Source organism: Odocoileus virginianus, chromosome 6 (assembly GCF_023699985.2).
Source record: "Odocoileus virginianus isolate 20LAN1187 ecotype Illinois chromosome 6, Ovbor_1.2, whole genome shotgun sequence".
Classification (NCBI taxonomy): Eukaryota; Metazoa; Chordata; class Mammalia; order Artiodactyla; family Cervidae; genus Odocoileus; species Odocoileus virginianus.
The window spans coordinates 23,861,727-23,887,704 of record NC_069679.1 but is presented as its reverse complement, the minus strand read 5'-3'; the positions used below and the strand labels follow the sequence as shown (position 1 = coordinate 23,887,704).

Sequence of the window (25,978 nt, the reverse complement as noted above, 5' to 3'; positions counted from 1 at the left end):
TTTACCAAAGAGAAAAGCTTGCCTTGTACCAGGAAAGCAGAGAAGTCCCTGGTGATAATGCTGTATGTGGCTTCTATCTGAGAGCAGGAAAAAAAGTCTCAGTGAAAAAGAAATCAGGTGGCAAGACGCTGATTAAAATTTATACAAATCCCAAGAAACTGAAAGTGCAGTGACTAAATTGGTGCTTCTTTAGCAGCCAATGCCTGGAGGCACCCTGAACTAAATACAGAAGGCACTGCTGAAAAATGGACCCCGCAGACGGTTTATAACATACACGGACATCTGCAAGAGATCTGTGCAGAGGTGGAAAAGTACTCAGGAATGTTTCATATTGTTCCTTGGGATTTCTTATTTATGAGATGGTCCCAGTCTGAAAAAATGAATGTCTGTCCTAATTTCGAGGGAGGAGAGTACACTCGTTGTCTGCTAAGGCTTTCATAATGTGGCTGCTTTATTTTAGAATAATACAGATACCTAGGACATAGAATTCTAGTGCTGAAATATATTTTAAAGATGCTTTTATCTTGGGAAACTGAGGCTCAGCAAGACTGGCTCATCTGGGGATACAGAGCTAGTCAAGTTAATGACAGAGCAGAAGCTGGACTGTGAGAGTCCCTAGTGCCTTGTGCCACGGCCACATAGACGTGATTTCCAAATCACGTGCCAGAGTCCCACTTAAATCTCCTTCACAGGTTGGACTCTCTGAACTTCTTTCCTTAGAACTGTAACAGCGTGAAACGTAAAAGGTTTTGCAATAGCAGCATCTTCAGTTTTTAAAATGCAGCACACAGGACCTGGGACAGTCTGGAAACCCTGACTTCCTTGTCCCAGTACACCCCTAGCTGACTTTCCTCTACCAGTATTTTCCACAGTATGTTCTTTAGGAATGAGTCAGTGGGATGTGGCCTGACCAGATATACTTGAGAAATAGTGAACTGAACTTCCCTTTTTGCGATGCATCTCAGAGTCTGTAATAATGCTCTTTGGCTAAGGGGGCTGCAGAATTTGTAGCTTTTCCCAAACTCGTTTGACCACAGAACCCTTTTGTCAAGAGACAAGTTTCTCAGGAATTCCCGTTTGGGAAACACAGTCTGCAACCTGCTATCTTTCTCTTTGCTTCCTTAGTGAAGGAAATTGAAAAAGAAATATGTGGATTGATTACAAGAAAATGTGTGTGGGGCTAACTCTAGAATCAGCTAGGCTTCCTTGGTCATTTCAGTTCCTGGGGACACTTGAGGAAAATGCCACAAGTCTGCCCAGAGGGACCTCGTGTTCCTACACCTCGTGTTCCTACACATGATTCCCCAGCATGGCACCTCCCCTCTGTGCCCTTCTGGCGTGGAAACTGCCCCCAAATCTTGAGATTTCCAACCAGATAGAATCCCCATCACCCTCATGAGATGAAGGAACACAACAGTAGACATGGAGAGAACATATGTGACAGGGCTACACAGAGGGGCCAGCACTTGAAGGCCAGGACACCGTGACCAGGGCTGTGTCCTTCCCACTTCCTTAAGATCAACACATTTTACCTAGTTCCCACAGCACATTCAGAAGGCTCATGGGAACCATCAAGGCTTCCTAGCTGTCACCACAGGAAAAGCTGCTTAAAGGACACTGTTAATGCATTGTTTTGGCCCCAGAAAGTTAGCTAATGGTGCTTTGCATATTCTTGTGAGAAACGTTCATGGATTTACTTGCATTAGAAAAGCAGTTTTGATTTATTCTTTTCCCCCTGTCTTCTCCCTTTTCACTTTCACTCACAAAAGCAATGCCCGTGACTGGTCCAGGAAACTGACTCAACGGATAAAATCGAACACCAGCAAGAAGCGGAAAGTCTCCCTGCTCTTTGACCATCTGGAGCCAGAAGAACTGTCTGAGCACCTCACTTACCTGGAGTTCAAGTCCTTCCGGAGGATATCGGTAGGTACCCAAGGGGCTGGAGAAAAGCTGCCCTGAGACAGCTCTGAGTAAGCAGAGGAATTCAACAGGCCACCAGTCTCCTGCCCCTGAGGTCCCCTCTGGGCTGGCGGGCTTTCTGTCAGCCTGTGTGTAGTTGGGCAAGTCAGGGCGCACTGCCGGGCCGTGTTCCTCCTGCTCTGCTCCCGGCTCCATCCTCCAAGTCCGCCTCCCCCTCCCCACTACTCGCTCAGGTGACAGTACTATGCACAGAGGATGCCTTGTGCACGAGTGTACACACAAGACATGTGCGTGTGTGCACGCACACACACACATCTACCCCTGATTAATGATTGTCTTTCAGAGTTTTCTTTAAAATTTTCCTCCCCCCAAATGAGAATAAGTCCTGTAAGAGTTTGGATTCATTCTAGAATAGGCTTTGGATGGCTGGGGGGAATTTCAAAATAAATCAGATGCTACTGGTCTAGTTCAGAATTTACCTAAACTCTTGAAGTGCTGCTGACATGGCCCCATAGTCACCCCTGATCCTAGAGATAAACTCTGCTCACCGAGACCTTGCTCCTTCAAACTCTCTATGTGATACCAAAGAACAGCAGCTCCATGCAAGAGAACTCTGCTGCCATTGAAGCGAACAGAGCTTTGTTGGAGAGAGAGAGAGAGAGAGTGACATAATAGATTTTGTGAGATTATCTTTGTTTTTCCCCTTCAGCAGCAGAGCTGGAACTGGTACTGGGATTTTTCTTCTATACTGTACTCTTTAGAGTTTAAACGAGATCCTGTCCATATCTGCTCAGCATAATATTTGGGTTAACTAGTATGTGTACACATCCATTTATGCCTGATTGCTTCTGATGTAGAGGGGCATGCTGTGGGTGGAATAAGTAAGATATCCTTCCTGCCATCCTTGTCAGCAGGAAAGGAGAGGAGACCCAAGAACTCCTCTGTCCCTCAGCAGCTTCTGGTCATCAGCTCAGCAGAGGTAGCATGCCCCTCGGGTCTCCAAGAATGCTGAAGCACAGTCCTGATGAGTTTCTTTTTCCCCAGTTCTCTGATTATCAGAATTACCTTGTGAATAGTTGTGTGAAGGAGAACCCCACCATGGAGCGGTCCATTGCTCTGTGCAACGGCATCTCCCAGTGGGTACAGCTGATGGTTCTCAGCCGCCCCACCCCCCAGCTCCGAGCTGAAGTCTTCATCAAGTTCATCCAGGTGGCTCAGGTGAGTGACTGGATTAAGACTTGAGGCCTGGTAATACCAGGTAAATGACTCCCTCTCCCCTCAGCCTAGTCTGTCCATGAGAGCTGCTTTCCCCTCATGAATCTCCTGGTGGGGTTTGTGCACCTTCACCTGTCCTCAGATCTCAGTATAATGACTTTTCTACATCCCACAGGAGATCAGGATGGAGAGGGCCATGTAGGCGATCTTCAGAGTCAGGGTACAGCTTTAGTTCTGTTTAAATCTTTAACATGTTTCAGAAGATGCTTACCAGCCAACTTTGTTTTACCTATTGTGGTCCACTTAGCAAAGGAAAGGGTAATTCAGATTTCAGTATAACTGGGCCAGCGTGATTTAGGTCTGTGAGCCCAAGTTACGTTGAATGGCTGGGTTTAGTGTTTGAGGAGTAGGTTTTAAGCATTTCATGAGAGAAAAGCAGATACTATGAACACATATCTGAAATTTCACAGAGATTCTAGCACTGTATCTCAGGTAGTTATAGTCTTATTTTAAGCCATGGTGTTGCCTGCAAAAATAAAACAGTCTGGTTACTTTGGGGTAAAGAATATAAAAGATTATACTGAATGATATATTTTTCTAGTTTTAGATGTTCTAGACCAGTGTTCCTTAAAGTGTGGTACATGGACCACTTGCTCTGGTATTAACTAAAGATACGTTAAAATCATAGATCCCTAAAGCTCAGCCCCAGATCCAGGGAATCTAAACATCAGGACTTGGGTCCAGAATCTTTGTGTTAAACAAGTACTTTGGGTGTTTCTTAGAAAGCACTGATGTAGAGAGTGGTCTACAGGCCAGCTGAAATGAAAGGAAGAAGATGGGATGCTTTGCTAGATTTGGGATCTGCTGGTCTGGAATAAGCCTGAGAAAAGAAATGTTTGGAAAACTGCAATACCTGATCACTAGCCTTTGGCCAGAATTAGGAATACTCATAGCACAGAGACAAGAGACAGCCTCAAGCTCCCACGCAACTGACATATACAGTGACTCTGCTAGCATCTGTTTTCTGTGTCACAGAAGCTCCATCAGCTGCAGAACTTCAATACGTTGATGGCGGTGATTGGAGGGCTATGTCACAGCTCTATTTCCAGGCTCAAGGAGACAAGTTCACATGTTCCGCATGAAATCAATAAGGTCAGTGCTCTGGTCTCCTCTAGGGCCCTTCAGCAGCATTCCTAGGACCAGTGTCAGCATTTCCTCCTCGAGGGGCAACCCAGAGAGCATTTCCAAGCCACGCCATCCCTTTTTTAACCAGGCAAAATACCCAGGAGAGAACCCCTTAAGAAAACCCACAGGGTGGGGACGTCATAGATTTGCAGGTGACTGAGTCAGTCTGGCCAGTGTTGCTGCCCCCATTCCCACTGGTGATCTGGAACAATATGTGCCTCTTCCATGCTCACTGGCCACTGAGTGTCCAGAGCCACCAGTTTAGTACTGACTCCCTGGCTTGAGCAAGGGATAGTGGTGGTTCAGTGACCATAGTTCAGTTTGCATGTCAGTGAGGTTATATATATTAACACGTTAGAAATCTAACTAGCCAGACACCTTGAAGAGTGACATTCTGGAAAGTTGAATTTTCCTGGATAGTTGGAAATAAGCTTGTCAGGTATGATTTTGTAATAGGTGGTATTTTATTGAGGAATACTATTCTTAAGTGTCCTATGTACTTCGCTACATTAGATTTTATAGATACTTTAATCCTTTATGATACAGGACTATTATTATACATATAAACCATTATGATATAGTGCAGATATAAATGCAGCTATATATGATATGGGTTTGATGATGACTGCTCTGAGTATTTCATTTCATCTGGCCTTTCTTACTAAACTCAAAACCCCAGCCCCCACCTCCAGGCTGACACAGAAGGAGGCTCTCTTCTTAGGGAGGAGATATCTTAGCCTCGTTGCCCCATCTGCTTTTCCCAGGTGTTCACCCGTCTTTCAGGAAGTCTCTTATTAACCATCCCTGCTCTCACAACTCTGGGGTTGGAGGATGCTGCTCCACCCACACCTTCCAGTGGTCTGATCACCTTGTAGTGTCTTGATCGTGCTGGCTGAGACCAGGCAGAACAACTGAGGAGACTGCCTGCATCACAGAGGTGACACAGGGAGAGAATCACAGAGACTAATGTGCCTTCGTGTCATATTGACAAGCTTGCTCCTCTGCAGTGCTGCTGGACCTTCAGGGTGGTCTGCAGAGTGAATTCCTAAGTCCAGGGTTAAAGCTAGTGTCCCCCAATAGTTTATTTCACTTTCTAAGGGGAACAAAAAGTTCTCTAAATCTTTGCTGCTCATCTCTCATCTTGTGAGTCTTTCCCCAACTCCACACTCCCCAGCCCTATTTGCTCAGGTGCGTGCTCTCTTGCAGCCTTGTGACTGTGGGAGGCTGACTCTCAGACCTCAAGTAACTTCATCAGGGAGAAACGGTGCCTCTTAGGCCACAATTTTATGACAGGAATTTCCAGCACAGCGTTTAAAATTGTTATTTTGTATTGTGACATGATTGGCAGGGAGTCTCTTCTTCCTGTCTTTGCTTCTGAGAAAGCTGGTCACTACACATGGGGATGGGCTCCTGTGAACCACATGCTGACTTGAAGCAGGTGTGTTGGAAGGAGCAGCAGATGTGGCTGCACCCTTGCCTAGCACCCTTAGGCCACAGCAGAGCACAGGCTCTAGTGCAGAGTCCCCAGGCCTCCGCCTCATCCCTGTCTGGTCCTTTGCCAGGAATTGGTCTATTCTGTTCAGTCGCCCTGTCCAGGGTTTCAGTCTGTGAGTGGACTCTCGCCTGCTTCCTAGACATAGGCCCATCCTGAGACTCGCTGAGTGAAGGCCCACAGAGCCCAGCATGAGACATACAAACACTCGATAGACGACTGACATGCCACACTGGAAACACACCCTTCCCTGTGCCAGCTGTGGGCAGCACACTTCACTTGTCTCTGGAAGACACAAGGGAAAGGGACTGCAGACGGCGTTCAGAGGGACACTTGCCATGCACTGTATAATCTTGTACCTTAAAAAAATCATTTTATCATGTGCTTGTATCACTTATTTTTTAAAAGAACAACTTTAGCATAAAAATATTAAAACCTTACTTAGAATTTTCCAGCTATGAAGTAAAGTACACCCTGCCCTTGGTAAGTCTGCTCTGTGACAGGTAAGTTGGAGCTGTCACTGGAGAGTCAGAACCTGCCCCTTGAGATGGCTCGCCCCATGCCTGACTCATCAGGGGCCAGGTGATCATAGACGGGGCTGAGAGGAAACAGGTGGCCGCTGCAGACAGAGCCCGCCTGGAGGGTCCCTGTGACCAGCTCCCCGCTTCTGTTTTGTAGGTTCTAGGTGAGATGACTGAGCTACTGTCCTCCTGCAGAAACTATGACAACTACCGGCGTGCTTATGGGGAGTGCACCGACTTCAAGATCCCCATCCTGGGGGTGCACCTCAAGGACCTCATCTCCCTGTACGAAGCCATGCCCGACTACCTGGAGGAGGGGAAGGTGAACGTCCCCAAGCTGCTGGCCCTGTACAGTCACATCAATGAGTTAGTCCAGCTGCAGGAGGTGGCCCCACCCCTGGAGGCCAACAAGGACCTGGTGCATCTGCTGACGGTGAGGCTCCATGGGAGACAGGTTACTAGCACTTCCTTATCAGATACCAGCTCAGTGAAGCCTCACAAAACTCTGAAGTGGATACTGTCATTACATCCATTTTATGGATGGGGATTCGGAGGCAAAAATACAGAACTTGGCAGAGGCTGCACCTTATTAAGCAGCAGAGCCTGGTCTGAGATCCAGGTGGTGGGACTCCAGGGCTGTGCTCCTTGAACTTCTAGGAGTATTCCCTTCCTCGTAGAAAAGCCAGCCCTAAGCTCTCTGGGAGGAGCTGATAGCAAATCAGGATACAAGACTTGGTAAGAGATGGAGACAGTGGGTTTTCATTAAAAAAAAGGGAGGGGGGGGAATGGCAGTGAGTTAAACAAAAACAGGTCCATTATTTGGGTCCTGCCACCACTGGCTTAGATTCAGAGACATTCAAGCCCAGGATGGGCGCGCACTTGTCGTGGTGCAGGAGACCAGGCTGTGCCCTTTGGGTGTGCTATGAGAGCAGATGAACTCCCTTCCAGACTGTTGTTTTGGAGTTCACCAGTTGCGCGACTGTGAGCACAGAACTGTTTCCTTTTCTGTGAAATCAGAGGGGTTCATCTCTGTGAGGACTTCTCACTTCTCTTTCAGTACTAAAATTGTACAATTTTTAATGCACCTTTTTTTTTCTTTTTGCAGCATGGAATAATCACTGTAGCCTCTTCCTACCCGAGGGGACTATTCTGATAGTTCCTCAGGCTTTGAATTTAGCTGGTATCTAATCCCAGCCTTTTTACTAATTGGCCAGGTGACTGGCTGGTCTCATCCTTAAGACAGTAACATCTGAGAAAAGAGGCTCTGAATCTTAATTTTCTTGGATTACAAATTTTGTGAGGAAAGCAGTGAACATTCTTCTACCCAAAACATACATAAACTGCACTCAAAAAAATATTCATGTTTTTGAGTTCTTAACCCCCTGAAGCCCATCCATAGAATCAGGTTAAGAACAAGATTATTTCTAAGACTGCTGTCCTCTAAAATTTTAAAGTTCTGAGATATATAAAACTCTTAATATCATTTGATAATGTCACTTAAATGGAATTGTTGCTGGAATCAAGTTTTAATAGTATCTGGCCATGAAAATTGTCCTTTCAGTCTGCTTTGGGAGAGAACGCCTGAGGTGTGGACTGTCTGACAGATACGGCCTTTGGTCTAAGCTCTACATAGAAGCTTAGCTGTTTAACTATAGTTTAAAAGAAACTTCTCCAAATTTAAAAACATTTTAAAGAACTAATGCTTGCCCTACTCCAGTAGTAGATGTTATATCCCCAAAACTTTGTGAATTTTTAACAGCAAGTAAAGTAACTTACAGCCTGGAAGAGGGAACCCCAGGGAAGCAGCACTGGCAAACAGCACCCTAGCAATTAACTCTGTTCTGCTTTACTTGGCAGTTATCCCTAGATCTCTACTACACTGAAGATGAAATCTATGAACTTTCCTATGCCCGGGAACCCAGGAATCACAAAGCCCCAGTGAGTTTTTCATATTAAGCCTCCCATATGTAACAGGTGCTTTACAAGTTGCTCATCAAGGTCATTAATCTTGGAACAGACTTTAGTTCAGTTTAAGAAGCATATTATGTTTCTATTATGTGCCTAACATTGTGCTAGGAATAAGGAAAACTTCAGTACATATGAGAATAGTTCCTGACCATAAAGAACCTGCACAGTACTCAAGGGGGTAAGACTCATATATGAACAGTAAACAACAACATGCCATGAGTGTCAGAAGTGGGAGAATCAGCCAGTGGTTTACTGGCTATAGCATGGTGGGCTGGAGTAACCTTGCCCTCCCGTTGATTATAAAGCATCCTCACATCAGTTGTTTCTCTGCATCCATTCATCTGTTCGTGGATATTTAGGTTGTCTCCATGTCTTAGCTATTGCAAACAGTGCTGCAGTCAACACTGGGGTGCATATATCATTTCAAAGTATGGTTTTCTCCAGATACATGCCCAGGAGAGGGATTGCTGGATCATATAGTGGTTCTCTTTATAGTTTTTTAAAGGAATATCTGTACTATTCTCCATAATGACTGTACCAATTTACACTCAGACCAGCAGTGTAGGAGGGCGCCCTTTTCTCCCCACCCTCTTCAGCATTTGTCATTGGTAGACTTTTTGATGATGGCCATTCTGACCAGTGTGAGGTGATAACGTCAAAGTACTTTTGATTTGAATTTCTCTGATAAGTGATGTTGAATATCTTTCCATGTGCTTTTTGCCCATCTCTGTCTTCTTTGGAGAACTATCTACTTAAATCTTCTGCCTTTTATATTTTATATAAATATAAAAGGTTTGTTTTTACAGAGAGCTGCAGAGTTGTTTGTATATTTGGAGATTAATCCCTTGTCACTTTGTAAATATTTTCTCCATTTTCTCAGTTGTCTTTTGGTTGTTTTGTGGTTGCCTTGCTGTGAAGAAGTTTTTTAAGTTTAATTAGGTCTCATTTGTTTTTATTTTCATTACTGTTGGAGGTGGATCAAAAGATATTGCTGTGATTTATGTTGAGGATTCTGCCTATGTTTCCCTCTAGGAGTTCTACAGAATCTGGACTTACATGTAGGTTTTTGATCCATTTTGAGTTTATTTTTGTGTATGGTGTTAGAGAATGTTCTAATTTCATTCTCTTACATGTAGCTATCCAGTTTTCCCAGCATTACCTACTGAAAAGACTCTTTTCTCCATTATTCTTTCTCCATATATTCTTGCCTCCTTTGACATAGATTAATTGACCATAATTGTGTGCGTTTATTCCTGGGCTTTCTGTTTCATTGATCTATAGTTCTGTTTGTGCACCAGTACCATACTGTTTTGGTTACTGTTGCTTTTGTGGTATAGCCTAACCTCAAGGAGCCCAATTCCTGCAGTTTAGTTTTTCTTTCTCAGGATTGCTTTGGCTATTTGGGATTTTTTGTATTTTCATGCAAATTTTAAAGCTATTTGTTCTAGTTCTGTGAAAAATGTCATGGGTAACTTGGTAGGGATTGTGTTCAATCTGTAGGTTCCTTGGGTAGTCATTGGAAGAATACGGCATATCTTTCCATCTGTTTGTGTCATCTTCAGTTTCTTTCATCAGCATCTTACAGTTTTTGGCATACAGGTCTTTTGTCTCCTTAGGTAGGTCTATACTTAGGTATCTTACTCTCTTTGATGCAATGGTAAATGGTTATTGTTTTCCTAATTTCTCTTTCTGATCTTTCATTATTAGTGTATAGGAATGCAAGAGATTTCTGTAGTCTGAAACTTTACCAAGTTCATTGACCACCTCTAGTTTTCTGGTAGAATCTTTAGGATGTTCTGTGTATAGTGTCCTGTACTCTGCAGTGATAGTTTTACTGATTTTCCAATTTGGATTTTTTCTCTTTTTCTTCTCTGATTGCCATGGCAAGGACTTCCATAACTATGTTGAATAAATGTGACAGTGAACAACCTTGTCTTGTTCCTGATCTTAGAGGGAATGCTTTCAGCTTTTCACCAATGAGTGAAAATGATGTTAGCTGTGCATTTGTCATAAATGACCTTTATTATGTTGAGGTAAGTTCCTATGCCCACTTTATGGAGAGTTTATGAGAAATGGGTGTTGAATTTTGTTGAAAGCCTTTTCTGCATCTGTTGAGATGATCATATGGTTTTTATTCTTCAGTTAACATGATGTATCATAGAGTGATTTGTGGATACTTAAGAATGTTTGTATTGCTGCTATAAACCCTACTTGATCATGCTGTATGATCCTTTTACTATATTGTTGGATTTGGTTTGCTAGTATTGGGTTGGCCAAAAAGTTTGTATCTTTCCATAAAATGTTATGGAAGTGAACTTTTTGGCCAACTCAGTATTTCATCTAGGATTTTTGCATCTGTATTCAATATTGACCTGTAATGTTTGTGTGTGTGTGGTATCTTTGTCTGGTTTTGGTATCAGGGTGATGGTGACCTCATAGATTGAGCTTGGGAGTCTTCCTTCCTCTGCAATTTTTTAGAAGAGCCTCAAAAGGATACGTGTTATCTCTTTTCTAAATGTTTGATAGAATTCACCTGTGAAGACATCTGGTCCTAGACTTTTGTCTGTTGGAAGTTTTTTAAATCACCATTTCAATTTTACTACTTGTGATTGGTCTGCTCATGTTTCCTATTTCTTCCTAGTTCAATCTTGGAAGATTGTATCAAAGAATTTGTCCATTTCTTTTAGGTTGTCCATTTTATTGACATATAGTTGTTTGTACTGGTCTCTTATGATCCTTTGTATTTCTATGGTGTCAGTTGTAACTTCTCCCTTTTCATTTCTAACTTTATTGATTTGAGCCCTCTCTTCTTTTTTCCTTGATGAGTCTGGCTAAAGGTTTAAGGTTTATCAATTTTATTTTTTCGTTCTTTCTGTAGTTGCTTTACAGGGAGGAAATCTAAATGAACTACTACTTTGTCAATAGCTTCAACAAAAAGTTTAATGGAGAGAACACTATTCTAGATTTCAATTACACGTGCGCCCTTTGCTCCCTGCTACTGCATAATAGTTGAGGGTTATCCATAGATGCAACTACCAGGTAATGGGAAAAGAAAGAGCTGTAGGTTATAAGACTGCATTATAGTTACTGGGATTTCTCTAAATATTTCATTTTAGCCACTAACACCTTCAAAGCCACCAGTAGTAGTGGACTGGGCCTCTGGAGTATCTCCCAAACCTGATCCAAAGACCATAAGCAAACACGTCCAGAGGATGGTGGATGTAAGTACAGCCACGTTCCCATGCAGGCAAAAAGTAAGGTACTGAGTGGTTTAGTTTTGTGTGTGGGGATAGGGGAATACAGCGGTAGAAACAAAAAGGGTAAGGAATTTGAAACTTTCCTACTATGAGCAAGGGGAACCACTTCTCCTATTGTGGCTGCAGAACAGTTCAGAAGTTACATTTTGCCAACATACTTGGGCCTCATGGAGGGAAGTGTACCTCTTAAAAGCCTAGCAAGAGAGCATACATTTAAAGGCTGTCAGTTGATTTGCAGGCAGAGAGGGGTTAGAAAAGCTTTAAGTTAAAGGTTATAAGGAGAATTTTAAAAGTTTGGCACTGCTTGATTCAATTCACTGTGCTACATGCCTTCATATTACTGTATTTATCCTGTGGACTATTCCAGTGTAACAAGAAAAGTACAAGCCAGCAAGTGATGGGAGCACTTTGGACTAGGCTGTTAAAAGCTACACTGCAGTCTGAGCTGTGCAGTGAAGGGCAGAGTGAAGGGGGGAACATCCTTCAGGGTGGTTCACTATGGGCACAGTGAGCTGGGGCAGGGGCTATTGACGTACTAATGGAATTGAAAGCACCTAGCCACCCTCCAGATGCTGGTGCCTGCAAAGACCTGGGATATGACCTGCTGAGTCTCTGCAGCAGCTTAAGGAGCAGGTTTCCTTGTTCCTGTCACTCAGGACTGAGGAAAGGCTTTTTTCAGGTGTTCCAGCCCCTTCGTCATTTGGCTATGATTGATTTCTCTCTTGGTAATCACCAAAGAAACACCTTTTTCCACAGTCTGTCTTCAAGAACTATGATCATGACCAGGATGGATACATTTCCCAGGAAGAATTTGAAAAGATTGCCGCAAGTTTTCCATTTTCCTTCTGTGTGATGGACAAAGACAGGTGAGAGTTGATGCATGGGAATATGTGGTTATGAGCCTGGTGATGAGAATGCCTCATGGATGTTCTGCTAGAAGAATCTGTAAACTCAGATATGTTTACATATGCTACTGTGGTCACTGAATGCATTTTGGAACTAAGAGAGCATCATCAAGCAAATGCCTGTCTGGCTTCAGTTTGGACCACAATGGACCATGAGAAAATGCATGCTTTTTTAAATGCCTGAGTTGAAGATTCCGTAACTGCTGGTTTAGGAACAGTCAACTCAAAACTCAAAAAAAAAAGTAAGAAAAAGTTTAAATCCCTTCTTGCTTTCCTTACAGATCATAAGAAACATAATATTTATTAATATTGTGCATATTTACTTTTCTCAAGATTACATAAGTTCTGTGTGGGTGGTTCTCTGTGTGAAACCAAACGTTTGATTGGTGGGCTCCAGTTATGTAGATGTACTGTCTAAAGCCAGAAACTACAGCATAAGGTATTTGTCTCCCTATACCCACATTTCCACCACTTCTTTTTAAAGTCTTAATGGAGAGCAGTTAAATTAGTTAGGAGAACCTGGTTTAGCCAAAGAGTAACTGTGGAGATAAGTAGTGTCATCTTACCTAATTACATGCAACTCACACATCCTTATTAAGAGGAGGGCTGCGGGAAGTTAACTGTCAGGTAATACATACTGTACTACCCATCAAGGATACAAAGAGAGTGAGTTTCTAAGGCTAGAAGGAGCCTCGTGACCCAGCCCCACTCACACCTCATCTCTCATTTGCTGGCAGGGAAGGCCTCATCAGCAGAGACGAGATCACAGCCTACTTTATGAGGGCCAGCTCCATCTACTCCAAGTTGGGCCTGGGTTTTCCTCACAACTTCCAAGAGACCACCTACCTGAAGCCCACTTTCTGTGACAACTGTGCTGGATTTGTGAGTTGTTCTTAAAAGTGCTTCAGGGTTGAACTTGGGGAGGAGTATGAGCTAGTTTAAGAGATTAACCAGACACAGACCTCACATACATTTTACCAACTCGTCCCAGCCTAGAGTCTGAGGAAACACCTATGGTAACCTTGTTCTTAAATGTGTGGATTTTACTCTTGACACTCATCTTTTCCCATTTCTTCCTGACTTACTTTTCTCTCTGGTAGTTGGGGCCTCAAAATCATAAGGAAAATATTAAATTGAAGCTGTACATTTTAAGTATTATATCCATATGCTGTTTTAGATGTTAGAAAATAGAAATATGAGACATCTTTCCCCCTTCAAAAGAAGTCACCTGGATGGCTGCCCCATCCCTGGCCAACAGTTTCCTCCTAAACTTATTCCCCGACCTCAGGATTCTATATTCCTGCCGTTTAGTTTGGAGTCTCAAGAATTCTATTTGTCCCGTGATCTATCCACTTCAGACCTGGGTCATAAATCCACTGTAATAATAAGCTTCTTGAACACTTAACTCTGATTGGCACAAACTTTTCCTCTTTTCAGTTTAAGACCAGGAGGGATAAAGACACGTGAGAGCTAAATGAGGTTTCCCTTCCACTTGAGGTAAAGAATGCAGAACAATAAAAGAATGGATCTTAGTGTCTAGGTTCATACCAGGTAAGATGATGGACATGGAGCACATTCTAACCATCTCCTCTTTGTCTCACAGCTCTGGGGAGTGATCAAACAAGGGTATCGGTGTAAAGGTAAGGCTCAGCTTTGTCCAGCATGTTGTCTTCCCTGGTCCTGGGAGCTTTCCTGTAAGGCATGTTTGACCCATTCAGCCCACAGTTTCTCAGCAAGCTCACAGCCTCATCTCCTAACTGGCTTCCCTAGAGCACCCCTGAGAGTGACTGCCACCACAAAGGACAGGAATCCCTAGATGACTAGCTATGCACTTCCTGTTTGAAGATCCTCTCTTTGCCTGGGTTGTGCTGGAAATTAGGGTGACTGGTAGATTATGTGGTCATGGGTCCCCAAAGACAGGCACAGAATCACTTCTGAAACAGAAGGTAAGTGCTTACCAAAGGCCCTTGTCAGCTTTCCTTTTACCATAGTTGTCCTTGGGACTAGAAAAGTTCAAGAGTAAAGGAGCAAAGACATTTAACTGAAAGGAAAAAAGACTGAGACCTAACAGCTGGGAGCATCCAGAGGTCTCCTTAGAGGGGGCAGTATGTGTAGGAGGACCAAAAAGACACCTCTTTTTCCACCCAAGTAACAGGATGCCACTTCTGATCCTCAGACGATTCTCAGACTCATGATAAGGGCTGTGACAAGACTGAGACCCAGGGTTGACCCAGTAAGAAGAATGCTAAGTTCCTTAGAAATGTTAGGTGCCCTAGCTCCAGAACTTAGGAAGGGCATATGTGACAAGCACAGTGCATGGGTGTGGTTTTGAGACACTGGAGGAGAAAGTGAAGGACTTCCTGACTAGGGTGTCTTGTCCACAGACTGTGGGATGAACTGCCACAAACAATGCAAAGACCTGGTTGTGTTCGAGTGCAAGAAGCAAGCCAAGAACTCAACAGCTCCCACAGAGATCAGCACTTCTGTGGGGCCAGCGTCCAACCTTTGCTCCCTGGGAGCTAAGGATCTGCTCCACGGTAAGCAGGCACTCTGAATTTCAGCTGCCTCACCCCCTAAACTGGCTGCCTGAAAGTTAAGTCCACTTTGGGCTTATGGACTCCTGTAGCAAGAAGAAAAGCCTCATTTGATACTCATGTGTGAATTTCAAGTGCCTGCTTTTCTAAGCTAAAGTACCAACATGTCTTCTTCCTACAGCACCCGAGGAAGGACCTTTCACATTCCCTAACGGGGAGGCTGTGGAACAGAGTGAGGAGAGTAAGGATCGGACCATCATGCTCATGGGGGTATCCTCACAGAAAATTTCTGTTCGGCTGAAGAGGACTGTCGCCCACAAGGCCACCCAGACTGAAGCACTGTCTTGGCTTGGCAGTGACGGCCCTTCCAGTCACTTTGTGCTGTCGTCCCCACGGAAGACAGCCCAGGATACTCTCTATGTGCTGCCCAGCCCTACGTCTCCATGCCCCAGCCCAGTCTTGGTCAGGAAGCGGGCTTTCGTCAAGTGGGAGAACAAGGAATCCTTCATAAAATCAAAGGAGGAGCTCCGTCACCTCAGGCTCCCAACATACCAAGAGCTGGAACAGGTACCTTCCTTTTTCTTTTTTTCAGACTGAGAAAGTGAGGCTAACCAGGGAAGAACATGTAAACTGAAGATTCGGACCAGGTTTATTATTAGAAAGATAAAGGGGAAGAAAAGGAAAAAAGAAAAGGATTCTGCTTTGTCGCAAAGAAAGCAACGAGGGCCCTGGTTCGCATTACGCATCTAGGACAGACAGGGCTCCCTGGTGCCATAAGGCACAGTCTCAAAGTGCTGGTGCCAAGGTCCAAAGCTCTGTTCACAGCAGGCTCCTTGAGAAAAACCAGTTTCTACTGATCAGCTTTACTGTGGTGACACCACACCCTTTTTCTAGACTTAAAAGCAAGTTGCCTAAATCTTCCCTCCCCAGAAGTCTTTGTTACACTATTCAGAGTTATGTTTGGGGAGGGGAACATCATGCTTTCAAAAGAAGAGAAGAGACTATTTAGCTCACTGCACAGAAAGCCTCCTCCTTAATGTAAAATGAGGGAGCTTTCCTCTACAACTTAAGGAGATGTACTGATTTATATATTTATACATTAGACCAGCTAAATCAACAGTAGCTGGTAAATGCACAGTTGATTATTATATATAGCATTATAATCTATTAATTGGTAAAAAAAAAAATCTGATACCACAGCTGTTTTTTCCTATTAGGCTCATAATGTCCTAATTGTAATGTACCTAATGGAGGCATGAGAAAAGACAAAATAAGGTTAAAAGAGAGAGAGAAAGGAAAGTAGGAGCTAGGCCAACTGGAGACAGCAGGTCATTGTAGGGTCATCACGAATTTACTTGTTTTTGTGTAGAGTCCAGAGCTCAGAGTGAGAGCTGGTTAGACAGACCTCGTCATGGGACGGTAGTTTCTTATCAGACAGGCAACTTAGTCATTTTAGAGATGGGGAAGAAGGCCTGTCTGCCTTTTACCCCCAGAACATAAAGGTCAGCAATGTGTTTTTGGAGGCCTGTCAGTACAAACACAAAACCAACATCCAACTGGCTAGAATTCCTTATGTAATTCTACATACCACATAGTAAAACTGCCCAATAGGGTCTCAGGACTCCCTACCTGGTCCTCAGTGTTGCATCTTCCCTGTTAGACCCCCAGGCATTGAAACAAAGAAACAAGTTAGATGATGCATGTGAAACTCTTGGTTTGGTGCCTAGAACAAAGAACATGATATTAGGAGGCACACACCTGATAAAATAACAGATTTTCCAGATGAAAAGTACTGTCTCACTCAGAATATTTAGGACATGCTTTAAGAAACAGGTGGCACAATGTCGGCTACACAGAGCTCTCTCTGGGGGTAAAAATGACCAGAACCAACTTTTTTAAGAACAATGAATGAACCTTTGAAAAGTGACCTTGAGAGAGTAGGAAAAACCTCAGTCTTGGTGACAAACACCTGTGTTCCTAATCCGAGCTATTTCTTACTGCTGCTATTACAGTCTGTGACCTGTTTGGTCCGCTTTAAAGTAGAGAGAGCCAGAAGCTGTCCATGCTCTCTACAGCTTGCTTCAGATCTTGGCATTTTACATGCCCGTGCAAAGGAGTAATGTAGTTGGCAACAACTTCTTGCTGCAAGGAGTGAGTGGTAGAAAGATTTCAGATGCGTAAGTTAGGTCCAGAACTAACTATCCCAGTAATACCAGAGTATTTAATATGTAATATTAAAATAATGTATGATACATATTAATATTGTAAATATGTTTATACCTCTAAACCAGCACAGGACAACAGAAAATACAATGCCTCTTAGATTCAAATCGCCAGTCTGATACTATACCCACCTGTATCATCATGTAACAGTACCTGGGGTTTCCCTGGTGGCTCAGTGAAAATCCACCTGCCAATGAAGGAGACGCAGGTTTGATCTGTGGGTCAGAAAGATCCCTTGGAGAAGGAAACTGCAACCCACTCCACTCCTCTGTCTATTGGCTTTCCCAGGCAAGAAGAGTCTGGCAGGCTGAAGTCCCATGGGGTTGCAAGAGTCAGACATGACTAAACAACGCAGTTACCTGGCACGTGGCAAATACTCAGGACTACACAGTAGCTAATAGACAGCTATCTGGGTAATTTATGTTGAGAAGTAATTCATTAATCAGTATAGTATAAGCAAGCTAAGAACACGAGATTCAAAGTCTCAAAACCCAGGAATGTTGGCATCATGGTAGTGTGTGTGACTCCTTTTTAAATCTCCCCTTTTATTTACAACCAGATTGGTCATTCATAAACAAAAGTGACTGTGCATCTTATACCAGAACACCCAGTAGATTTCTACCCACCTGTGCTTCAGAAAGTACTACATGGGACCTCAGAGAGGGCTGTGAAGCCAAGGGAGTTGGTGACCCTACTCCATGCTGATTCACTGCTATCAGGAAGAAAAATAGAGACCACAAAAAGAAAAGGTGAACAAAATTGACAGTTGTGAATAATCATTTAACCAAGACTGTTTGCCTTAAAAAAACAAACGGTTGCACCATCATGAACCAAAACTTCAGGCCCACTAACAAAAAGTGAAACTGCCAAACCTTTATTCATACTAAGAAAAAAATGAGAGAAGTCTCAATATGTAAAATTAAAAAAACAAAAGACAACATTACAGCTGTTACTACCCAAATCCATAGAATCATAAGAAACTTATGAATATGCCAACACATTAGATAACCTAGAACAAATGTATAAATTTCCAGAAATGACCAAGACTGAATCCAGAAAAAAATAGAAAATCTAAAACCAATAACAACAAGCAAAGACATTGACTCAGTAGTCAAAATCCTCCCAACACAGAAAACCCAGGATCAGACAGTTTCACTGGCAAATTCTACCCAACACTCAAAGAATTAACACTGGTCCTTCTTAAAAGCTTTCTAAAAAGAGAGAATACTTTCAAACCATCAAGGTAGTTTTACCCTAATACCAAAGTCAGATAAGGACACTAAGACAAACTATAGACCTATGTTACTGGCAACTATACATGAAAAAATTCTCAACAAAATATTAGCAACCTGAGTTTAAGAACACATCAAAAAGATGCTATACACTATGAAAAATGGGATTTCTTTCTTAGGATCCAAAGACAGTTCAACATATGCAAATCAATAAATGTACTATATCACATTAGTAAAATCATTTTTCTAAAGAAAAATCATGTGGTCATCTCAACAAATGCAAAAAAACATTTGACAGAATACAACATTCTTTCATGATAAAAACCCTGCTCAAACTGGATAAAAGGAATATACCTCAACATAATAAGGGCCATATATAACAAACTGACAGCTAACATTACACTCAGTGGAGAAAATTTCAAAGCTTTTCCACCAAGATTAAGAACAAGATGAAGGTGCCCACTCTCACCACTTAATCAAGTACTGAAAGTCTTAGCTAAAGCGATTAGGCAAGACAATATCAGAAAAGCAGCAGCGAAAGTGTCACTACTTGCAGATGATGAGTCCATATATAGAAAAACCCAAAGATTAAACAACAAACAAAAAAAAACCATTGCAGCTAACATTTTCAGTTAAACTACAGGATACAAAACCAGCTTACAGAAATCAGTTGCATTTCTACACACTAAGGATGAAACATCTGAAAAAGAAAACTTCCCTGTTCCCAATAGCATCAGAAACAAAATATTTAGGAATAAATTTAACCAAGGAAATGAAAGATTTATACAAGGCAAACTACAAGACTTTGCAGAAAGAAATCGAAGACACAAATGCGAAGACTTGCTGTGTTCATGGATAGAAGAATTAAGACTATTGAAATGTCTGGCAGAGGACCTAAATTCTTTCAAGGAAGACATAGATGCTCAATAGGCAAATGAAAAGATGCTCATCATGAGATAATTATTAGAGAAATGAAAATCAAAACTACAATGAAGTACCACCTTACAGCAGCATTACTTCCAAGACATGGAAGCAACCTAAGTATCCAATGACAGATAAATGGATAAAGATGTGGTATGGATATAGTGGTATGTGTGTATATATATGTATGTATATACATATGTGTGTGTGTGTGTGTGTGTGTAAAAAAGAATGAAATAATGCTATTTGGATGGACCTAGAGAATATCATAGCTAAGTGAAGTCAGTCAGAAAAACAAAAAAAATTTCACTTATACGTGGCATCTAAAATATGGCCTAAATTAATTTATCCATGAAACAGAAAAGACTTACAAACATAAGAGAACAGGCTTGTGGTTGCCAAGGGAGAGGCTAGGGGAAGGATGGGATGGAAGTTTTGGATTTGCAGGTGTACACTATTGCATATAGAATAGATAAACAAGGTCCTACTGTGTAGCACAGAGCATTATATTCACTATCCAGTGACAAACCATAATGGAAAAGAATATGAAAAATAATATATATGTGTATAACTGAATCACTTTTCTTATAGCAGAAACTAACAAAACATTGTAAATAAACTCAATAATTTTTTTTAAAGGAGTGTTAAAATGCCCATACTACCCAAAGCAATCTACAGATTCAATCAGAATACCAATGGAATTCTTCACGGAAATAGAAAAAACAGTCCTAACATTTGTGTGGAACAACAGAAGACTATGAATAACCTAAGTAATCCTGATGAAAGAAGCTGGAGGTACCACACTTCCTAATTTCAAGTTAAATACTACAAAGCTACAGTAGTAAAAACACTATGATACTGGCACAAAAATAGACACATAGACCAATGGAACCGACAACAGCCCAGAATTAAACCCCTGTGTATACGGTGAACTAATACCTGACGAGAGAGCCCAGAGCACATCCAAAGCAAAAAGGATAGTCTCTTCACAAATGGTGTTGAGAAAACTGGATCAGCACATGCAGAGCAATGAAATGTGACTCCCATCTTACACCTCTCATAAAAATTAACTCAGGATGGATCAGAGACAAACATGAGGCCTGATACTATGAAACTCCTAGGGAAAAAAAAGTAGGGAAGAAGTTCTTTTTCATCCACCTTTGGCAGTGAATTTTTGGACATGACACCAAAAGCAAACATCAACAAATGGGACTACATTAACTAAGCTTTTGCATAGTAAGGAAACCACCAATAAAATGAAAAGGTAACCTATTGAATGGGAGAAGATATTTGCAAATGATATATCCAATAAGGAATTCTTTAAAATAAAATACTCATACAACTCAATACCAACAACAAAATCTAAAAACCAGAACTAAACAGGGTTTTTCCCCAAAACATACAAATGGCTGATAGGAACATGAAAAGATGTTCCATGTCACTAATCAGAGAAATGCAAATCAAAACCACAATGAGATATCTTCTTGATCATAGTCACTCTAACAGACATGAGATGGTAAGTGCTGGTGAAGATGTGCAGAAATAAGGAATCCTTGTACAGTTGGTAGGAATGAAAACTGGTATAGCCACTATGGAAAACACTATGGTGATTTCTCAAAAGACTAAAAAAAGAACTACCATTTGATTAGTAATTCCACTTCTGGGTATATATCCAAAGAAAATGAAAACACTAATTCAAAAAGATACATGTACCTCAGTGTTTGCAGTATTAAATAGTTAAGATATGGAAGCAACCTAGGTGTCCATCAACAAATAAATTGATAAAGATGTGTGTGTAAATGCATATACATATATCAATACATATGCACAATGGAATATTAGCCATATAAAAACTGAATTTCTATTTGTAGCATTGTAAATCAATGGCTGCCTCTATAACTAAATCACTGCAAGTTAGATAATTAAATCCCAGTTTAAGGGGATGGGATAAAATTCTCACCTTTATCAAGAGTCTGTTTTCAATGATTTGGAGAAAATATGTAATATATGATAATGTATGTAATCTCCCATGTGAACTGTAATATCACATAGTGTATTCCAAAGTCATTGCTTTTATACCTCAAACCTGACCAAGACCTTTTCTGCCACATTTATTCCTGCTACACAATATTCAAAGATTTTCTTATTATCCATCTATTGCCCATGAATGGTTTAGTCTGCCTGCTAACCACTCACATCTTTGATAAACAAAGATGTGATATAACAAAACTAACTGATACACATGATAATTTGATAAGTATTTAACTTAGTTTTTATCCAGAGCAAAATAACTACCTTGAAAACAGTTTCACAGTTACAGTGAAAAGATGCCAGTCAAGTGTAGTACTCCTGATGTAACTAATCTGCCATTTATTGCTGCTTTATTAACATACCTCATTCTCCTTTTCTTTTAGGAAATAAATACCCTGAAAGCAGATAATAATGCTCTAAAGACCCAACTGAAATATGCACAGAAGAAGATAGAAACCCTCCAACTTGCAAGAAACAATCATGTCTTGGCTCAGATGGAGCAGGGTGACTGTTCTTAGCCCAGAAACTCAAGAAACACAAACTGTAGAGTATATCAGAGATCTCATTTCCTAAACCTCAACACAAAGACCTGGAGAACCTTAGGCTGGCTGGCTTTAAAAAGGGTACTTTAAAGAAAAGGAGCTACTTTTTTACTTAAAAGATTCTTACTGTGCAGTAAGGTTTTCTCTTCCAGTCAGTTTGAATCAAAGGGAGGATAGCTGAAGAATGAGAAATATTTGCCATTCATTCCACAAACTTTTTCTCCACTTGGGACTAATATCAAAAGCATGGTAAAAAAAACATGACTATAGTTTTCTGACAAGGTAGCTTCTTCTACATGACCTGTCCAGCTGCTGCTTCCTTAGAACTAAAATCCCTGGAAAATGAATGTTTCCTTCCCTGGCTTTTTCTGAGGCATTGTTCCATCCAAAACTTGCTTATGATGGAAAAATACCCACATGCCAAAAGGAGAATCACTTCCTCTGTATTTCAGCATTCTTTACAAACCTGGTTCCCACTTCACTACCTCAGATCTAATCAATTTGCCTTTCCCCCTCCTTCCTCACTATATTCTTACACAAAAAAGGATATCTACCTAGAAGAGAACTTTTAGAGATATAGCCATAAATTTGGGGGTGGGGGGCAGGAAGGAGCTATTAAACAACATGACATCATCCAGTTACAAGTCAACTCAATTTTAGTCTCACAATCATGATAAAATAGCCAAATAAGTACCTGGAAATGTGGCTATTACCACCTCATACATGGCTGGCTAATTAGCTAAAGTAAATATAACACAAACATGTTTGTCCCTTACATAATCTCAAATGGATAGAATTAAGAATTTATAGCTTTTTTTAAAGTCTGTTTAACTTACATGTGCCATTTTTTTTGAAGTAACTGTTTTTTGAACTGAATTTGTGCTTTTGTCTTCACTATTAATACTATTTAGAAATAAGCTAACTGGATGAGAGGTTTCAATAATAGCTGACAGCATGTACATATGTACATATTGTGTATATACAACATCAGACATGCATGTGGCTTGGAATTCTGTTTCCTCCTTCAGATGTGGAAGTGATTTAGACTTTTGGTCATGTATACAAATTCACAAAGTTCAGTTTGTTACAAGATAAGAAATTACTTATAACGTAAATTGTATTGTTTGGCAAAATCACAAGAGTCCTGTGAGTTTTCTATTAACGAAGGTTAGTGATAAATGGGCTCATTTAATTATCTGGGCAACTGTTGACAAACTTGTCAGACTCTTTCCCAAAAAAATTCATATGATCATTTTCTTTTGGCCGGGAACTTACCTTCCATGATTGGATGCCTGATGCCGAGCTGACTTAAAATTCATACACAAGCTGACCAACTGCCAAGAATATAATCTCAACAACCAGAACTTCCAAACCGGCAACACCAAGTCTTAGTCAGAAACAAACTATATATGCAGTATAGTTTCCTGGAAGGATTCAGACCATTTAAGAAGTTTCTTTGATGAAAGACCAGTTCCCATTTGCATACCCCCTTGTACTGAGCTTTAGTGAAAAAGCAAATGAGTAGCTTTCACTTAGTGTTTAGTGTTTTAAAAAATGACTGTACACACAAATTTATATCTTTCTATATCCAAACTCAGAAATCCCCATGGCAGGGCTGTTTAGGTCCACTACTTGGTATATAATCATGTAGGAAATACTTTGCTACTTAACTTATATGGAACAAATGAGTTTACAGTCATCCTTAAAATTCTTCCCTTATTCTTGTCCTCTGATACAAACCAAAGACAGTACAGTTCAATTTCTTTATGTGGAGTTATAAAACAATTGAATTTTTTTTCACTCTTCTTATATGCCATCCAAAATATAGAGCCCAGGTTAGTGTACGTAAATAATTTGTAATCTAGAGAAATTCAAAAGGTCACTGTCTCCTTAGTCTAATTAACATGGCTAGAAGGTCTCAGGCCTTCCAAATTTATCACTGAAATGGACAGGAAGCAGTAGTTTCACCACAGGTCTTTACAATCCAGCAAGGGCCAAAGAAGTATAGTGTATAAATCAGTATTATTTGCTCTGAGCAACGTGGGATTAGTGAAATCTACAGAAATAATCTGGAACAAATTTTTTGTCAAGCCTACAGTACAAATTTGTGTATCTTGTATCAACTTGAAATAAGTTTGGGCATATATTTATCCGTCAAAACAAGGACAAATCTTGTTTCATTAACAACAGTGTCACTTCTTTTCTTTGGTAATTGATTTGCTGTTTTACTTGTGAATTTCTGTTTAAAGATGTATAATGTAAAAGAACTGCAAGGAAAAAACAAATGTACAGATTGTAAAGGTGGGTTTTTTTTTGATACCTAATGTAAGTTTTCATTGTGTAATATTTATATGATAAAAGACATTAGGATCCCTACAAAGATGTGCTGTGTTTCTTCTAGTTCATAAACATGTAGATGCTTCATCTGAATTTTTACTATAATCAACAGCTGAGACCACTCTCTATTAACCAAACCAGTTGTCCTGAAAGAAAAAGCAAAGCAACTAATTTCTCAGTATGAGTGTTAGTCGCTCAATCGTGCCTGACTCTTTGCGACCCCAAGGACTGCAGCCCACCACTCTGTCCATGAGTTTTCCAGGCAAGGATACTGGAGTGGGTTGCCCTTTCCTTCTCCAGGGGATCTTCCCAACCCAGGGATCAAACCTGGGTCTCCAGCACCGCAGGGAGATTCTTTACCGACTGAGCTACATTTTTCTAAATATGTAACATGAAGTACTAATATATAGAAATATTCATTTACCATCTTATTCCATAATGACAGTGATCACCAAATACGATTCCCAAATATTAGGTCTATAAACATTTAACACTGAAGGAGACAAATCTGAGGTTGTCATTTCTCTGTGGCTTTCATCTTTAAATCCACAATTCTATCTAAGAAATCTAGCAAGAAAAGAGAAACTTTGAAACTGTGGATGGATTGGTAAAGGATCGTTCAATCTAGAGTACAGATCACCCAGAGCAATTCATTTGTGCTCACGATTAGTGATCATTTAGACTAATTAAAGATAGCCATGATTTTTCCTTAATCCCCAGGCAACTTTTGTTTAACTAGACCAATGAAGGGGAATAGGGAGATGGATTCTAGTCACTCAAACTCCATAGTGGAATGCATTCAATCAGGTCAGTTCAGCTGAGTCCCTCAGTCATGTCCAACTCTTTGCGACCCCACGGACTGCAACATGCCAGGCTTCCCTGTCCATCACTAACTCCCAGAGCTTACTTAAACTCATGTCCATTGAGTCAGTGATGCCGTCCAACCATCTCATCCTCTGTCATCCCCTTCTCCTCCTGCCCTCAATCTTTTCCAGCATGAGTCTTTTCAAATGAGTCAGCTCTTCACATCAGGTGACCAAAAGAGTTTCAGCTTCAGCATCAGTCCTTTCAATGAACACCCAGGACTGATCTCCTTTAGGATGAACTGGTTGGATCTCCTTGCAGTCCAAGGGACTCTCAAGAGTCTTCTCCACCACCACAGTTCAAAAACATCAATTCTTCGGCACTCAGCTTTCTTTATAGTCCAACTCTCACATCCATACATAACTACTAGAAAAACCATTGCTTTGACTAGACACAGACCTTTGTTGGCAAAGTAATGTCTCTGCTTTTTAATATGCTGTCCAGGTTGGTCTTAACTTTCCTTCCAAGGAGTAAGCATCTTTTAATTTCATGGCTGCAGTCACCATCTGGAGTGATTTTGGAGCCCAAGAAAATAAAGTCTGTCACTGTTTCCATTGTTTCCCCATCTATTTACCATGAAGTGATGGGACTGGATGCCATGATCTTAGTTTTCTGAATGTTGAGTTTTAAGCCAACTTTTTCACTCTCCTCTTTCACATTCATCAAGAAGCTCTTTAGTCTTCACTTTCTGCCATAAGGGTGGTGTCATCTGCATATCTGAGGTTATTGATATTTCTCCCAGCAATCTTGATTCCAGCTTGTGCTTCATTCAGTTCAGCATTTCTCATAATGTACTCTGAATGTTAAGTTAAATAAGCAGGGTGACAATAT

General features: G+C 41.1%; 1 protein-coding gene across 1 annotated transcript in view; it reads left to right on the top strand.

Annotated features, from left to right (window-relative positions):
* Positions 1-24,326, top strand: part of RASGRP1 (RAS guanyl releasing protein 1) — a 74,654-nt gene extending 50,328 nt beyond the window's left edge. Inside the window, exons 6-17 of the mRNA XM_020915493.2 lie at positions 1,770-1,923; positions 2,965-3,138; positions 4,171-4,287; positions 6,491-6,766; positions 8,191-8,271; positions 11,418-11,522; positions 12,315-12,424; positions 13,201-13,345; positions 14,067-14,103; positions 14,848-15,000; positions 15,179-15,564; positions 21,788-24,326. Coding sequence (XP_020771152.2) covers positions 1,770-1,923; positions 2,965-3,138; positions 4,171-4,287; positions 6,491-6,766; positions 8,191-8,271; positions 11,418-11,522; positions 12,315-12,424; positions 13,201-13,345; positions 14,067-14,103; positions 14,848-15,000; positions 15,179-15,564; positions 21,788-21,922 — 1,873 coding nt within the window. The 3' untranslated portion in view covers positions 21,923-24,326. The remainder of the gene's footprint in view (positions 1-1,769; positions 1,924-2,964; positions 3,139-4,170; positions 4,288-6,490; positions 6,767-8,190; positions 8,272-11,417; positions 11,523-12,314; positions 12,425-13,200; positions 13,346-14,066; positions 14,104-14,847; positions 15,001-15,178; positions 15,565-21,787) is intronic.
* The last annotated feature ends 1,652 nt before the right edge of the window (positions 24,327-25,978 follow it).